General features: G+C 37.4%; 1 protein-coding gene across 1 annotated transcript in view; it reads right to left on the reverse strand.

Moving 5' to 3' along the window:
- POLQ (polymerase (DNA directed), theta) overlaps positions 1-18272 on the reverse strand; it is a gene marked incomplete at its 5' end in the record, with an annotated part of 107105 nt that overhangs the window by 2820 nt on the left and 86013 nt on the right. Inside the window, 4 exons of the mRNA XM_010845421.1 lie at positions 100-215; positions 2551-2704; positions 9678-9802; positions 14810-14921. Of these exons, the coding sequence (XP_010843723.1) occupies positions 100-215; positions 2551-2704; positions 9678-9802; positions 14810-14921 (507 nt within the window). The remainder of the gene's footprint in view (positions 1-99; positions 216-2550; positions 2705-9677; positions 9803-14809; positions 14922-18272) is intronic.

Below are 18272 nucleotides of genomic sequence, written 5' to 3' on the forward strand. Positions count from 1 at the left end.
CATCCTGGGGCTAGAGAATGGTTCCAGAAATCTCATGTATCTTAGCCTGACCTAGTATCTTAGCTCTCTACAGAATGCATACAAACACTGCAAAAATACCTGAACAACGTCTTCTTCTGCCACTTCATATAAGAGTTCATCATGAAGCTGAAGGATAAAGAAGCCTCCTCTGATGGGGCAGAACATCCCTTGCAGTTTTTTCTTTGGCAACAATCCTAATCCATGAAAAAAGCAGCAAAACTGATCAGTAAATAGGTCACTGGGCTTTGGGGAAGTTTTTTTAAAAGAGAGATTTAAGAAATCTTGAGAAATTATAATTAAGAGAGTAAAACACATAAAATTTGGAACTATCAAGAAAAGAACTACTTGCTGGTTGCCACCTAGCCCGCCTATCAGGTAAATTCAAATCTCCACTGACTTCCTCCCAGAAATGAGAACTCTAACAAAGATGTCAATAAATGGAGTTGACTGACACTCCCTGATGATGTCTTTTTCTGGCCAGAGTGTCATCATGGTAAAACTGGTCCCTAATTGGAGCACACACTCTAGACTAGGAATTCTAAACCCAGTGTCCAATTGTGGACTTCAGAGAACATACAAATTCCTGTAGAGACGATCTATACACTTTCAGCAGGTTCTCAAAATAACTCATGAATACAAAAATGGTTAAAAATCTAGACTCAGTCACTATTTCCTAATTAGTGGGCCAAGTGGTTTAGATTATGCCCCTCTGATCACCAAAATAAGCTTCAACATTAATACTTTTGGAATAACACCCTTTCATCGTTTGCCCATTTCTCAGAGCAGTCCTTCCTTTCTGCCATCCAAATTTCCTTATTCTTCAGGAGAGCACAGAAACCATCTCCTTCAGTATCTGGTACTTCCCTCAGAGAACTCTTTAACTCCCACTACCTGCAGCCCAAATTTTCTCAGAGGTGGCTCTCACAGGGTAAGACAGCTAAGGCAGATGATGCATGGCAAGTTGCTTCCATACCAGGGCTGCAAAGGCTGTGCATGTTTGCCAGTTTTGCTTAAATCTGATCTGCCCCATTGGACTCCACTTTTCTTGCATCATTGGCTGTCTGGATGAGTTAGTTTTTCTGCATTCTGATCACTCTACCTTTGTCCTTTTTGATTTCCCTTGCTTTCTTCAGCTTCTGACACAGAATGCCATGGTCCTCCTGTTCCCTGTGAGGTCAGCTTCCTCAGGCTCAGCTTCCTTTGATCTCCCTGACCTACTACTGCCTTTAACTCAGCATTACACAATGAAGTCATTCTTAATGACATCTCCACATTGTCTTCCACTCATTCTAAAGCTTGATACTATCTATACCTTCATTTGGACACTGCATCATTCTGCTGTGAAAAGTCATGTAACTATTTCAGTCACATATCCTATCTTCCATTCCTTAGCAGATTTAAAATTCAAACATAGGTTGATAACTTTCCTCCTAAATTCTCCAAAGCACACAGTACAATGTTATTGCCCCAAATAAGTTTTGACCATATATCCTCTTTCTACAAATACAAAAGTGTGAATGTGTACATGTGTTCAAGGAAGGTCATGAACAGGAAACATGTTCCTTTTTTTGAATATCAATTGACCATAAATTTATAGTTTATTTCTGGACAGTTTCACTACTTTGTTTTATATATACACATACATACATACATATATATATATATATATATAAATATACATACATATATACACATATTTTTTTAAGGTTTCTATGTAGAGACTTACAGTGCTAAAACCAGGATAATTGGTCACCCTTACTGCACACCTGAGAGAAGAAGTCTAAAAAAGGAAAATAACCTCTGAGTGTTATTAAGAGAATAATTTGACTTTGCAGATGCTTTGAAAGGGTCTCAGGGATCGTCTTCGGTCCACAGACCACACCTTAAATTAAAAAAGTGTTTCCAGGGAACTCCAAGGAGTATTTTCCTTTTATGATCTCCTTCTCTCATAAGTATACAGTAAGGTAAGGTGACCAATTATGCTGGTTTCAGCACTGGAAGTCCCACATCATGGGAAACCATCGGTCTCCCATAAACCGGGACATTTATCATCCTAGACTCTACAGAGGGTTTTCCATTCCAGAGGTTACAGAACAGGAAATATGGCTACAAATTGAATGCAAAAATATATAACAGAATCTGTCTTCTCTTAAGCCAGACACTAAAGAGATTTTCAGAAAAGTAAAATAGAGCCACTCATTACCAATTTTTTTGGTTGTGAAAAAAATGAATGTCATTATTTTCATAAAAACTATGTTACTTATGTTAACACAAGGTGGGTTTATTATTATCTGTAAATGTTAATAAATATTTTTAAATTATCAGTTTTAATTTCTAATATGGTATATATTGGTAGATATAATGAACATAAACAAAAACTTCTTGAGATTCTTAATAATTCTAAGAGTGTAAAGACATCAAGAGACCAAAATGTTTGAGAACTGTTGAGAAATTAAGTAATCTTCCCTTTTCTTTTCTGATGTAACTAGTCTTACCATGTTATAACAGGGGCCACATTTATGAACAAACCTGTTCTTTCACTTTGGAGCAAACCCTCTCGATGACCATGGGATTTGAAAGTTGAGTGGAAGGTCTCTAACTGCTTCTGAATATTAACTGTGGCTATTTTGACAATATCAGCTGCCGAACCTTGGACTCTTGTGTTGATAGCCTGACGCTCAGCCTATGAAAAACAACAAGTAACAGGTACTCCATCAGATACACCAACATACTTTCATAACTGCTTTTAGTGTCCACAGATTAGTGCTCACATGTGCAACGAGACTGGAAATCTGGAACAGATGTAACCCAGGACATCAACTATAAGCTTCATCCTAAGATTAATAACTAGAATGATCCAGGGCCCTAGATTCTGGGCTGTCATTCACATGAGGACAGACTAAACAGAAGAAGAAGGTCAGACTGCTTCAGTTTAGGTTTCAACACTCAGGAAGTAAAAACTACATTACACTTAAAATCTATCTATAAGTTCAAAATTATTTTTAAAAGTATTTTATCAATGTTCTAAACTTCACCTTAAAGAATCTATTCTTCAAAATACAATTCCTCTTAATCCTAAACAGACATAATTGGAATACCACTCTTTGTGATGAGAATTGGAATGTTTCAAAAATCCCCCACATCAGTGGCCTCTTAGTCCTACATAGAGTTTGGCCACAGCAAGCCTGCAGCCCTCTGGTATGAATCAGAGCTTTTTATGGGCTGCTGGAGCTAGTCATTAGCTGCTGGTGAAAATGCAGATCTTAAATCCCAAGGTATTAAGTTAGAACTTCCCTGAAACTACTGCTGCCATGAGCTTCTTGGCAGGCAACCATAGCTGCTAAAAGTGATCATCGTGGGGCTACAAGAACTGGGATCTAGGTCAATATTCAAGGTGTCATTGGTCTATGATTACCACTCCTGTTGTCCCCAAAAGGCTCAGAAGATAGGAATGGTCTACTCACTGAAGGCATCTATGTAACTTGAGAGGTGTTCTCTAGTTCCCTGTCACCTGGGCTACACCCAACTCCGAGTATATTAAATACTGGTTAAAGAGATAGACTTAAAAAAAATTAATAACTTGTTTTGTCAAATGCTGATGAATCCATCCTAAACACACTCGGCTGTCACTGTTTTAAGAGGGACTGAATTTCAAAGTTCTACTGATTACTCCCTTTCTTAAAGCCATATGCCTTCGTGTAGTGGATTGTTATTATTGTGATAACTTGCTACCTTTCTCTGTGAAGTCCGGAGCCTCCATCCATTGCCATGTGATTCAAAGTGTTTTTCACTCTCACGGACTTAACTGGTTTTGGCCAATAAAATGTTAGCAAAACTTACATATAGCACATGTAAGGAGTTTTGGGAGCTATCTAACACCATCAGAAAAAGAGGGTTTATTCCAGATAGGGACTCTTCTTCATTTTGAATTTTAGAATGAAGAAAATGCAGAACACAGCCACAGTCAACCCAGAACCAAACTGTAACATGAATTAAAAATAAAGCCTCTTATTATAAGTCACTGAAATTCAGGGCTTAGTTTGTACTGTGACATAAGCAAATAAAACCAAAATATATACCTCATTCTCATGATACTGTATTTCCCTGAGACTATTCCAAAATAAGAAAACTTGGCAGTCTCAGCTTTGTGTCCCAGTCTCAGTCCCTTCTCATCACTAGTGCATTTTCACATACATTAAAAATACATAGCTTTCTGGTAATGGGAGATTATGTCATTAGGACCAACCCTCCCACTGATGATAACCAGAAAAGGTGGTCAGAAAATGCCTCTTTGAAACAATCAGACAGGAAAAAGGAAGTAAAGAATTACAGAACCTAAAAAACTAGGAGAGAAATGAAACCAAAGATGTGACCCTAGCTATGGAGGTCACCCTTTTTCCTAGGGAAATCAACAGATTGCCGAAGAGGCAGCTGAGATAAAAAGCTAAGCAGAACGTGATGGTCTTGAGGATTGATAACAAACATTTGGGCTCAGAGCCGAACAAGTAGGAGGAAGCCCAGTAAAGAGACAATACAATTGTTTTTATAGAAAACTAAGAAAAATAAAAGTCAATAGGAACAGACTACAGGAACACAAGTATGAGATGTATTAACTACATGCTATAAAGGAGTACGTCAAGGCTGTATATTGTTGCCCTTTATTTAACTTATATGCAGAGTACATCATGAGAAACGCTGGACTGGAAGAAGCACAAGCTGGAATCAAGATTGCCAGGAGAAATATCAATAACCGCAGATACACAGATGACACCATCCTTATGGCAGAAAGTGAAGAGGAACTAAAAAACCTCTTGATGAAAGTGAAAGTGGAGAGTGAAAAAGTTGGCTTAAAACTCAACATTCAGAAAACGAAGATCATGGCATCCGGTCCCATCACTTCATGGGAAATAGATGGGGAAACAGTGAAAACAGTGTCAGACTTTATTTTTCTGGGCTCCAAAATCACTACAGATGGTGACTGCAGCCATGAAATTAAAAGACGCTTACTCCTTGGAAGGAAAGTTATGACCAACCTAGATAGCATATTCAAAAGCAGAGACATTACTTTGCCAACAAAGGTTCGTCTAGTCAAGGCTATGGTTTTTCCTGTGGTCATGTATGGATGTGAGAGTTGGACTGTGAAGAAGGCTGAGCTCAGAAGAATTGATGCTTTTGAACTGTGATGTTGGAGAAGACTCTTGAGAGTCCCTTGGACTGCAAGGAGATCCAGCCAGTCCATTCTGAAGGAGATCAGCCCTGGGATTTTTTTGGAAGGAATGATGCTAAAGCTGAAACTTCAGTACTTTGGCCACCTCATGCAAAGAGTTGATTCATTGGGAAAGACTGATGCTGGGAGGGATTGGGGGCAGGAGGAGAAGGGGACGACAGAGGATGAGATGGCTGGATGGCATCACTGACTCGATGGACGTGAGTCTCAGTGAACTCCGGGAGTTGGTGATGGACAGGGAGGCCTGGCATGCTGCGATGCATGGGGTCACAAAGAGTCGGACACGACTGAGCGACTGATCTGATCTGATTATCAGACTTATTAGACTATAAAATGATCATGCTATCAAGAAAATACAAAACTGAATATTTCACCACAGAATCAAATACACATAAGAGCAAAATAAAAACTGTACCACCAAAAATATTAAAATAATATAACTTAAAGCACTTAAACTGTGCTTTCTCTGTAGTTTGGTGTATGTGTGCAGTGGGGAGATAGTACTGACTTGGAAAGAGCATAAAAAGGCTTTCTGGGGTGCTGGAAAAGTTCTAGATCATTCCGAACTTAAAAGCTCAACAGTTGCAAATTAGGCAACTTAAAGATAAGCTAGAAGAAAATATCCATAATTAATCATGATGAAATATAAACATGGAAAATACCAACCAGAGGATATGAAAAGGAGGAATTAAAGACAAGTTTTAAAATTTTGTATTACAAGTTCCAGAAAGAGAGAAGAGATTTCAATGAAACAATGATTGAAGAAGAAATGGCTAAGAATTTTCCAAAATCAACAAAAGATCTCAAGGTACAGATTCAAGAAGTCCTAAAGCACACCAAAAAGGATCAATTAACACACATCCAGACACAAAGGTACATGAAGTGAGGAAAAAAAAAAAACGCAAACTTAAGTACATCACAGAATACCTGCTGGAAACCACAAGGAAAGAAAAATACTGTATTGAAAGCAACCTAGAGAAAAAAAAGGCAGATTACATTTAAAGAAGAAACAGACCAGGGTGGGCCAGTTACAGCCTACAGGTCAAGTCTGGCCTATCACTTGTTTCTGTAAATGAAGTTTTCCTGGAAGCCTGTGTCTATGACTGCATCTGCATTAGTAAAGTAGAGTTGAGTAGTTGTGATGGAGACTCTATGGCCTACAAGTACATATATAAGAGAACTAACTTTTTCTGACACAGCACTATTAAAAACCTAAAGGGAAGTTCTACTTACTGGTAAAACGTTTAAAATTTCCCTCTGAGATCTGAAAAGTGGCAAAGATGTTCACTATCACTAACTCTATTCAACACTGTACTACCTAGTAAGTCAAGCAAAAGTTAAAAGAAGAATAAGACTTGGAAAGGTGGTTAAAAAACTATTTGGGGGAGGGGCAGGTAATAACTGTGCAGACAGAATACCTGAAAGTATCTACAGATAACATTTTGGAATTAACAAGTAATATTTGCAAGGTTTCTAGACAAAAAAACAATAAAGACAATTATCTTTCTATACTAGCAGCAAAGGGTTAAAAAATGTAAAAAGGGAAGGAAAAGAATTTTTAAAGATACCATTCACAAGAGTATTAAATTTTGCAAATATCTAGCTATAAACTTAATAAAAACCTTGTAAGATTTCTTCCCCAAAACTATACATCACTTTGAGAGAATTTTAAAAGACCTAAGTAAATGGGCATGTATAACATGTTTATCAACTGGAAAACTCAAATTTATAAATACATCTCTTAATCCCATCTATGAACTCAAAGCAACAGCAATTAAAAAATCCCAACAGGGTTTTGTTTTTGTATGGAAATTCACAAGCTGCTTCTACGTAGAATTTATATGAAAATGCAGAAAATCCAAGAATAGGCAAATATTCTTGGGGGGGCAGGCAGAGGGTAAAAAGCAAGTTGGAAAACCTACTTTACCATATATCAAAACATCTTATAAAGTAGCTGTATAACTAAGGCAGTATGGAGGCTTAATTGCTCAGTCGTGTCCAACTCTCTGTGACCCCACGGACTGAAGCCTGTCAGGCTCCTCTGTCCACGGGATTCCCCACGCAAAAAGAGTGGAATGGGTTGCCATTTCCTACTCTAGGAGATCTTCCCAACCCAGGGACTGAATCTACTTTTCTTGCATCTCCTGCATTGGCAGGCAGATTCTTTACCACTGTGCCACCTGGGAAGACAATATGGCACTGCTTAGAGGATGAGTAAATACAAAATACCAAAACAATGTGTCCAGAAATCGACACATCCATATTTGTAGATTTAATTTTTGGCAAAGGTGACTTTGCAGAGCAGGGGTGAGGTGAGTGAGGTGGGTGAGGTGGGGAAGGAAACAGTCTTTTCAATAAGAGCTTGTACAACTGTAGGGGTAGGGAGAAAACTTGACCCTCAATTTCGCTAAATGTATAACAATCAATTCCTAGTTGATTGTAGATATAAATTTAAAAGTCAGAACCAAAAACGTCTACAGAATTGACATTGGGGTAGAGAAACCTTTCTTTAATAGATCATAGAAAGCACTACAATAATACAAAAGACCGATAAATCCATGTAAGCAAAAGATTCATATCTGGAATATAATTGTAAAAGTGAAAGTGAAAGCGAAGTCACTCAGTCATGTCTGAGTCTTTGCGATCCTATGGACTGTTGCCTACCAGGCTCATCCGTCCATGGGATTTTCCAGGCAAGAATACTGGAGTGGGTTGTCATTTCCTTCTCCAGGGGATCTTCCCGACCCAGGGATCAAACAAGGGTCTCCCACATTGCAGGCAGACGCTTTATTACCCTCTGAGCCACCAGCGAGTAGTGAAGTCACTCAATCGTGTCTGACTCTGCGACCCCGTGGACTGTAGTCCACCAGGCTCCTCTGTCCATGGGATTCTCCAGGCAAGAATACTGGAGTGGGTTGCCATTTCCTTCTCCAGGGGATCTTCCTGACCCAGGGATCGAACCCAGGTCTCCCGCATTGCAGGCAGATGCTTTAACCTCTGAGCCACCAGGGAAGTGCCTTATAAATGTAAGGACTCTCATAAATCAATTAAAGGACAGCCAACTCAAAAACAAAAAGACTTGCACAGATACTTCACAAAAAGTTATCCAAGTGGCCAATAAACATATAAAAAATGAAGTTCAACATCACTAGTCATCAGGGAAAAAGCAAATTAAAAGCACAATGAGGTACCAAGATTCAGATACCAGAATGGCTAAAATCAAAAAGACCAATGATTTCAAGTAATAGCCTGCCTTTAAAAGCGTTCCAATAGCTGCTTTCATGTGACCAGCAGAAAATTATCTATGCCCAAGTGACAACTCAAATTCTCCACTTCTATCAGATTGGCTTTTAGCCAACCCTTACCCAAACTTTTATTCATTTGTGATTATCTTTTTTTCTCATGCCCAGCAATCTAACCTTTAGTCTTCAGGTATCTGTTCAAGTCCTACCTCCTCCCGGAGCCTAGATCATTGACTATACATATATGTGTTTGCTTTATCTCTTCCAATATATTTCAAGACTTACTTTCCCTAGTGCATCAACTACAGTGAGTATAGTTGTAAATATGGTAAAAGTCTGGCAAATACCTGAGGTCTAGTATGTGGATATTCGGGAAGCGAGAGAGTGAAGAAGTAACAAAAACCCAATTATTCCTCCATAGTTCCTAAGAGCATTACTGCTCTGAGAGGGTGTAGCTCAAGACAGAAGTTTAGCAATTTGGCGGTTGGATATTTTCATTACATACAATGTGTAGTGGGCAATGACACATCAAAGTATGGGGTAAGGGCAAAATACAACCAGTTAAAACAGGAAGCTTTGGATTATAACAGGAACTTAAATGCTAAAATACATGGAATACTTTTATGGATCCCAATGATTTCACAAAGAGATTTTGGTCATAATTAGAGTAAATATCATCAATAAATCTTTTAAATGATATTAAAAATAGCATTTTTAAATATTTTGGGTATCCTAGTAACCTCTGATGAGCCAGTATTTTCTAAATAAAATAAACAAAAGGATTGAACAAAAAAATTCCACAATTCAATGACTGGCTAATCTCTGAAGACACTGGCAATCTGGTGTGATATGACAAATTAGTATATGATATCTGAAACAAAGAACAATTAGCAAGTGTAAGAATTAAGTGTATATATAACTTATTACCAAAGCTAATAAATAACTGCCTTACTAAAACAGAACACCTTAAATTGGAATATTATTAAGTGAACATATTTACATCAGTCTCCTAAAGACAGTGGTCAGCAAATACGGGCATATACCGTCACTTCAGAAGTCCTTAATGAAACAGAAGATCCAATTCATATGCTAGTCTCTAAAAGAGACATTAGCAGGGTTCAGTCTTTGCTGCAAAAGTATATGTCATTAAAATATTAAGTTAAAAATCCAGAGAAATTTCAACATACATGAGCTTTATGATAAGGGTTGTTGTCTTTGATTCCTGGTAAATATCTACGCCTTCCCAAAATGGTCTGAACAAATCCATCTCTTTTACAGTTCTTCACGGTCTCTCTCATGAAATGACTAATCCCTACAAAGAAAATAAAGAAATAATTACAATCAACATCCATCCTTTATCTCACTCACTAGTTTCAATACAGTGAAACAAACCAAAACTTGACAATGATTAACACTAACATCACAGCATCAAAATTTTGCATGTAAACTTTCATTCACTTTTTCTTCCAGTTCTACTGAGAATTAACTGACATACACCATTGTGCAGCATGACAGCTTGCTTTACATGTATTTGAAAAAGTGCTTGCTTAGACGGCATGTATACATAGACTGTGAAATGATTACCACAATAGGTTTAATTAACACTCATCATCTCATATAGCTTAGACACTAAAAGGACTTTAGAAATGACATTAATCTCTTTGTTTTTTAACCACCACCACCAACAAAAAATACAAAACTAAGCTCTAGAATGACAGAGCAGGTACTAAAACCTAGGCAGTTTTATTATAGGACCTTAAGACTATTCCATGCTACTTTCACAGGGTTCTGTTCTTTGATCACATTAATCCTCTTTCACTCTGATTTTACAATTTCCAGGCTGGGGTTTCCCTGGTGGCTCACACAGTAAAGAATCTGAGTGCAATGCAGGAAACCCAAGTTCAATTCCTGGGATGGGAAGAACCCTTGGAGAAGGGAATGGCTACCCACTCCAGTATTCTTGCCTGGACAATTCCATGGACAAAGGAGCCTGGCAGGCTACAGTCCATGGGGTTGCAAAGAGTTGAACACGACCCAGCAACTTACACTTTCACTTTTCAGACTTAATACATTCCAACAGCTCCTTGTTACCATCTATGCTATGATTCAAATAGGACCTAACTGAAACTAATGCATGAGTTATAACATTTCCTTAGAAATATATACTATTCCTTAAAATTAAAAGACTATTCCCTACGCCAGAATTCATCCTTTTCCATTTTTAGGTCTTCAAATTCTTTGCTCCAGGTAGGCCAATCTCCTCATTGCTCACTGAGCTAGAAAAGTTCTTCTCTTCTGAAATATTCTATTTCTATACTCTTTAAAACACATTCAGGTATAGAGAATGCCAATCTATCTAAATTCTCATGTGCTCTTTCTGCTTTCTCTCAGCTCTGCTCATCCTAAGTAATAAACACTAATACTTCCCAATTAAAACCCCTTTTAAAGACTTCTGTTGTGTGGGTGGCACAGACTGTGGCTGACAGGAAGGTGAGAAAACCCAGCAAGTGAGGCTGTTGGTGATATCTGACCACTACCACAGAAATTTCAGAAAGCAATCAGACTCTCATCTTCTTCTCTAGAAGAATTACTGTGATATAGCTGAAAGAGCAAAAAGGATGAGATTTAAAAGACTGCACTTCTACAAATTCTTTTACCTGACTCCTGCAGGAGGCCTTCAAATATTCAGACTGCAAGAACTACTTTAAAAAGCAATCAATGCTGAGGTATATACAATAAGCACTTTAATAAATGTATATACCTTTGTAAAAACCACTACAAGATACAAAACATTTTAATCAACTTCACAGCCAGCTCCCCATTATCAGCCTCAAACACTCATGGACCTACTTTAATACACCTTATCTTTTTCATGTTCTTGAATTTCATAAAAATTGAATTTCACTGTATGTTCTCTCACTTATCTCTGCCTTCTCTTGCTAAGTAGCATTCCACTACAGAGACATGCCAAAATTTGTTTATCCATAATCCTGCTGACAGATAATTTGTTCCTGTTAAAATGGAGATAGTAGGCCCAAAATGAAGTCACTTAGGCCAAATCCTATGTCAGCAGACCAAGACATAATACCTAACCTGACTTCAGTCTCAACACCCCCAGGAGTAAAATCTTTAACCATTCAATCTGAATTACATGGTCAGCTTTAGTGAAGTTATCTGTCCAATAGGCCCTTAGGAGGGGGACCCTTGCCTGAAACAATACTACATTCTTTGCTAATAATTTCCTTCAACTGCCTACCCCATTTCTACCTTTAAAAAACTTTTTTACAGCTCAGTGCAGTTCCTTTCTATTGCTAGATAGGATGTTGCTCAATTCGTGAATCATGGAATAAAACCAATTTGATCTTTAAATTTACTCAGTTGATAAAGAGAAATGGAGTAATAGATACAGAGAACAAACAGGTTGTTACCAGTGGGGGGAGAATGGGGAGGAGAGAAACAGGTGTAGGAGATTAAGAGACACAAACTTTCAGTTACAAGACACGTGTTACAAGTATGAAATGTTACTGAATTAAATAATTCAATAATTAAATAGTTATTGAATACAGTCAATAACTATTTAATATCTTTGCATGGTGATAGATGGGCAACTAGAATTATCATGGTGACCATTCAAAATGTGTAGAACTATCAGATCACTGCTGTATACCAGGAACTAACATAGTTTGCAGGTCAATTATTTTTCAAAAACGAACTCATAGAAAAAGAGATTTAGATTTGTGGCTATAAGAGGTGGGAAGCAGGAGAAGGAACAGGTGAAGGTGGTCAAAAGATGCAAACTTCCAGTTATAAATAAATACTAGGAATGAAATGTACAACACAATAAAACTAATTAATACTGCAGAATGTTACATATGAAAACTGTTAAGAGAGCAAATACTGAGACTGTCACCACAAGGAAAAAATCTTTTCTCCTATTTCTTTAATGTCATATCAATATGAAAAGACAGTTGCTCACTAAATCTATGTGGTAATCATTTCAGGATGTATTTAAATCAAATGATTATGCTGTACACCTTTTATAAAGTGCTGTGTGTCAATTACAGTTCAATAAAACTGAGGAAATTTTAATTTATTCACTTGGATTTTTGTTGTTTAACATTTCCAGTCTTTGGCTGTTATAAATAAAACTGCTATAACACTCACATATAAGTCTTTCCTAGGACATATGTTTTCATTTTTCTTGGGAAAACATCCAATAGTAGAACTGCAGAATCATATAGTTAAAGGTATGTTTAACTTCAAATGAAAGAGCCTTACTGTTTTCCAAAGTGGTTGCGTCATTTTACAACCAGTCAGCAATGTAAAAGAGACACAATTTAAAAAAATGTTAGCATTCTAATGTTTCTGTAATGGTATCTCTTTGTGGTTTTAATTTGCTTTTCCCTGAGGACTAATGATGATAACACTTGATGTAGTTATTCAAATATTTTCTTTTGTGAAGTATAGGTTCAAATCTTTCAAACTTTATTTTTTTTTCAAACTTTATTTTATGCATTATTTACCTTCTTAGTTGAGTTGTCAGATTTCTTTATATATTCTGGACACAAGTCCTTTGTTAGATAATAGGAACTGTAAATATTTCTTCTCAGTCCATCACCTGCCTTGTATTTTCTTAATGGTACCTTTTATCAGTATTTATTTTTTATCGTTAATTCAGTATTATCATTACCTAAGAAACTGGTGTCTACCTCAATGTCCACAAAGCTCCTCTCCCTTTTCTTCTGGAAGATAGATAGTTCTAGTTTTTACTTTCATGTTAATGTTTCATATCAAATTACTTTTTGAATATAGTATAAGATAAAAGTAGAAGTTCATCTTTTTTCCATACTGGTATCCAGCTGTTCTAGCACTTGGTTGACAGACCATCTTTCCTCCATTGAATTACCACAGCAACTCTGCTGAAAATCAATTCACTGTGCACATATAGACATATTTCTGGATACTCTTGTGTTTCATTGTTCCCTAAAACTTCCCTTAGGCCTATTCTTGATTACTGTAGTTTTAAATAAATTTTGAAACCAAGGAGAGTAAGTACTCAACACTGTACCTTTCCCTGCCAAAACTATTTTAGTTATTCCAGACCCTCTGAATTTCCATGTAAGTTTAGAATCAGCTTGTCAAATTCGACACAAAGTCAAGATATTTTGACTGGGAATGCACTGAATCTATACAAAAATTTACAGAGAACTGTCATCATAACAATATGGTGCCTTCTAGCAAAGTAACATGGTGAACCTCACATTTACTTAAGTACTCCTCAATTTCTCTTAAACCTCAAAGGATTGCTTTTGGGTTCTCAATAAAGTCTTGCACATACTCTATTATTTTATCCTAAGTATTTCATGTTTTTGATGTTACTGTAAATGATTTTATTTTTACTTCATTCACTGTTTATTGATAGTATATAAAAACAACTGACTTCCTGTGCTAAACTTAGTTATTTGTTATAGTAGTTGCTTTTGTAGAATTCACATGATTTTCTATGTACAAGATAATGTCAAGTGAATAAGGCTTCTTTTTGGGGATTGGGGACAGAGTTGATTACAAAGGGACGTAAAAGAGCCTTTTGAGATGACGGGGGAATGACTGTATCTTAGTTGTAGCATAGATTATACGACTGTGAGCATCTCTCAAAATTCATAGAACTCAAAATTCAGAGGTGAATTTTACTGTATACAAATTACCTCAATATACTGGTAAAGAAGAGAGAATTTAAAATGATGATATTCAAACTGCTCTATAAAAGCAATTGTTCTGTCTTAGTTTATGGTATATTTAATCAATGGTTTACTATTTCAGTAGTAGTAATAGTAGTGTTAGTCACTCAGTTGTGTCCGACTCTTTGCGACCTCATGGACTGTGGCCCTCCAGGCTCCTCTGTCCATGGGATTCTCCAGGAAAAAATACTGGAGTGGATTGCCATTCCTTTCTCCAGAGGATCTTCCCAACCCAGGGCTCAAACCCAGGTCTACTGCACTGCAGGCAGATTCTTTACCATCTGAGCTACAGGGAAGATCCTAAAGCATAGGACAATCCCTAGATTTTTAAGATTTCCGCAGTGACACAGTAGTATATATATCAACTCCATTTTGCTATTCCATTTCTGTCCCTACTTTTATGAAAAAAGTACATCTTTGTAAATAATGATAAGTAAAGTTACTGATGTTTAATTAATAATGCTTGATGAAAACTTCTGTCAATAGAAAATTCTGTAACACAAACTTTAAAAAATATAATATGGAAACAGAGTTGAGAAGAATAGTATCTAGAAGATAATTAACACTCAGTACTTCCTTACCCGTGTATCTGGATTTGAAGGAGTCAATGTAGCAAGCAGCATCATTTTCTTTAATACCCATCTGCTCTCCCAAAGACTTAGCTCCCATTCCATAAATGATTCCATAGCAAATCTGAAAGGAACTCATCACACTCAGTATGTAAATTACAGTTCAAAATCACATAAAATGCAAACCTAAGAAGTTCATTAGGATAGAAATTTGGTAAATTTTTCATAGTAAATCAAAGGAAGGGCTAGATTTGCTTTCATGAGTTAGATCCATAGAAGCTGGTATCCAGTGAACGCCTCTTCTGCCTTTTAGCAATACATTTTGAGGTGGGGAAGAAGAAAAGAAGGGGCAGAATATGAATGAGTATGAGTGTGTGTGTGTGTTAAAAAAACAATGTTAGTGATTTAAAAGGGAAGATTTATTTTTGGCTATCATTTTCCCAGAAGTCTTCAAGGCAGCTTCCAAATCCTCATAATACTTCATTAACTGCTGCTTATGGAGAAGGGAATGGCAACCCACTTCGGTATTCTTGCCTGGAGAATTTCATGGACAGAGGAGCCTAGTGGGCTACAGTCCATGGAGTCAACTAACACTACTACTACTACTACTGGCTTCCCTCAAGGCTTTTTCTGACACCAGTACAGTGGGGACAAAGACATGTACTGTTGGAGGAAAGAGCCAATTCTGATTCCATGATGGATCTGTTTATTTGACTTTACCCTTTGTTTTTCATTACTTTTGTTATTATAATCATATATAATAACCTGCCAGGGACCTGTCCCTCTGCCTGAAGAGATTAATACAGCCTCTCCATAAAGGCCTGCCTCAGGGAACTTTGTTGCTCTGCTTGAAGATATTAATACATTCCCTCCTTGAGGGTGGCCATTCCTGGGGATATTTGCAAGATAATGGTCTTTACTTCAACTCCTCCCCTTCTCTGTTCTATAAAAGAACCTGGGATCCAGACTCCCCCCAAGATGGTTATTTTGAGACTTAGTCTGCCATCTTCTAAGTCAACCAGCTTTCTGAATAAAATCATATTCCTTACCTAAAAAAAAAAAAAACACAAAAACCTGTTGCTTAAGGAAATGCCTAGAAGTCAGAAAAGAGAAGTATTATAAACATTGCTCTCCTCATCTTTGAATGGGACTAAAAAAGCAGAAAGAATAGATTATAAGGGTTCATAATAAGGAGGATGTCTTTGGAAATAAATATCCTCTTCATCTCACAGCCACCTGAAATCCCACAACTGCAGAATTCATTTGGGTTAAATACAAACTCCAGAGAAAATTTTGAGAGTAGTGTAGGAAAATGGTCTAAATAGGTCAAAAAAACAAACTAATTTAATAATAAGTATTGCATGGGTTCAAATCCTAGTTCCACTGTTTAAAAGAGGCCTTGCACAAGCTATCTCATATCTCCATTTCTTCAAGTAGAGAATGAGGATAGTGTCAACTACAAATTGGTACTTGCCAAGCGCATTGCCAACAACTGAACAAGGGTGTTTGCCACCTGCCCCTATGGAAATTAAAGCCTATGCTGCTACAGCTGTCAACATCCCTTGAGAGAGTTCAAGGTAGAGAGAGGCATTCTGTGCTCCAGCAAATCTGGTGGGACAGGTCTTTAGATAGTTAGATGTTTTTATGAACAGATTTTAAGAATCGATGCTTTTGAACTGTGGTGTTGGAGAAGACTCTTGAGAGTCCCTTGGACTGCAAAGAGGTCCAACCAGTCCATCCTAAAGGAGATCAGTCCTGGGTGTTCATTGGAAGGACTGATGCTAAAGGTGAAACTCTAACACTTTGGCCACCTCATGAAAAGAGCTGACTCACTGGAAAAGACCCTGATGCTGGGAGGGATTAGGGGCAGGAGAAGGGGATGACAGAGAATAAGATGGCTCAATGGCATCACCGACTCAATGGACATGAGTTTGAGTGAACTCCGGGAGTTGGTGATGGACAGGGAGGCCTGGCGTGCTGCGATTCATGGGGTCGCAAAGAGTTGGACACAACTGAGCAACTGAACTGAACTTTATGATCCCAATCCTTGCATCTCCCCATATCTAGAAAAGCACTAAATCCCTTCATGGTGACATACCCTAGTAACTAGCAGAAAACCGTTTGTAAAATGAGTGCTTAACGGTATTGAACTCCACCTTCACCAAAAACTTACATATTGACATTCCTCCCACTACCTATTTGGAGCAGTCTCTCAGAGCTATCTGAGGTACTGCCTCCTGGGTGGCAGTCCTCATTTTGCCCCAAATAAAACTTAACTCACAACTCTCCAAGTTGTGCATCTGTTTTTAGTTGACAATAGTAATACCTACATCAGGAGATTGTTAGGATTGTGCTAAGGAGCTTCAGTTGTGTCCAACTCTGCAATCCTATAGACTATAGCCCACCAGGTCCCTCTGTCCATGGGATTCCCAGGCAAAAATACTTGAGTGGGTTGCCATGCCCTCCTCCAGGGTGTTAAGATTAGATGAGTTATTATACACATATGTTTAGGACACCATCTGACACAAAGCAAGTTCTATATAAATATTGGTAAATAAAATTTAAAAAGAAAAATTGCAAAAAAAGGATTATCAAAATTTCAAAATACTTTTTCTTTAAACATCACATTTAGAATGGTTTTATTCCCTCCTGTTTTCTTTTTAGTCTTTTTACACTTTCTAACTCAGATATCGCTTAGCTGATAACCTTGGCAATGCTGAGATCCAGATTAGATGGTTAAGTGCCTGGTGATTCAAGAACAACAACAACAAAAATATGATATAGGATAAATACTATTAAATCATGCAAGAACTTACTAAATAGAGGCAGCTATTTAGCATCAGTGTATGCATGTTTAGATAATGGGGTCAGAATGTCTAAGTTCTGGTATTCTGAACTTATCCTGGCTCTACCACTGATAGCTATGTTAAGCAAACTACTATTAATAGCATAACTCCAGAAAGAATGAAGTGACGGAGCCAAAGCAAAAACAACACCCAGTTGTGGATGTGACTGGTGATGGAAGTAAAGTCCGATGATATAAAGAGCAATACTGCATAGGAATCTGGAATGTTAGGTCCACGAATCAAGGTAAATTGGAAATGATCAAACAGGAGATAGAGTGAACATCGACATTTTAGGAATCAGTGAACTAAAATGGACTTGAATGGGTGAATTAACTCAGATGACCATTATATCTACTACTGTGGGCAAGAATCCCTTAGAAGAAATGGACTAGCCATCACGGTCAACAAAAGAGTCCGAAATGCAGTACTTGGATGCAGTCTCAAAAAGAACAGAATGATCTGTTTGTTTCCAAGGTAAACCGTTCAATATCACAGTAATCCAAGTCTATGCCCCAACCAGTTACGCTGAAGAAGCTGAAGTTGAACAGTTCTATGAAGACCTACAAGACCTTCTAGAACTAACACCTAAAAAAGATGTCCTTTTCATTATAGGGGACTGGAATGCAAAA

The sequence above is a fragment of the Bison bison genome, unplaced genomic scaffold (assembly GCF_000754665.1).
Source record: "Bison bison bison isolate TAMUID 2011002044 unplaced genomic scaffold, Bison_UMD1.0 scf7180017864215, whole genome shotgun sequence".
NCBI lineage: Eukaryota > Metazoa > Chordata > Mammalia > Artiodactyla > Bovidae > Bison > Bison bison.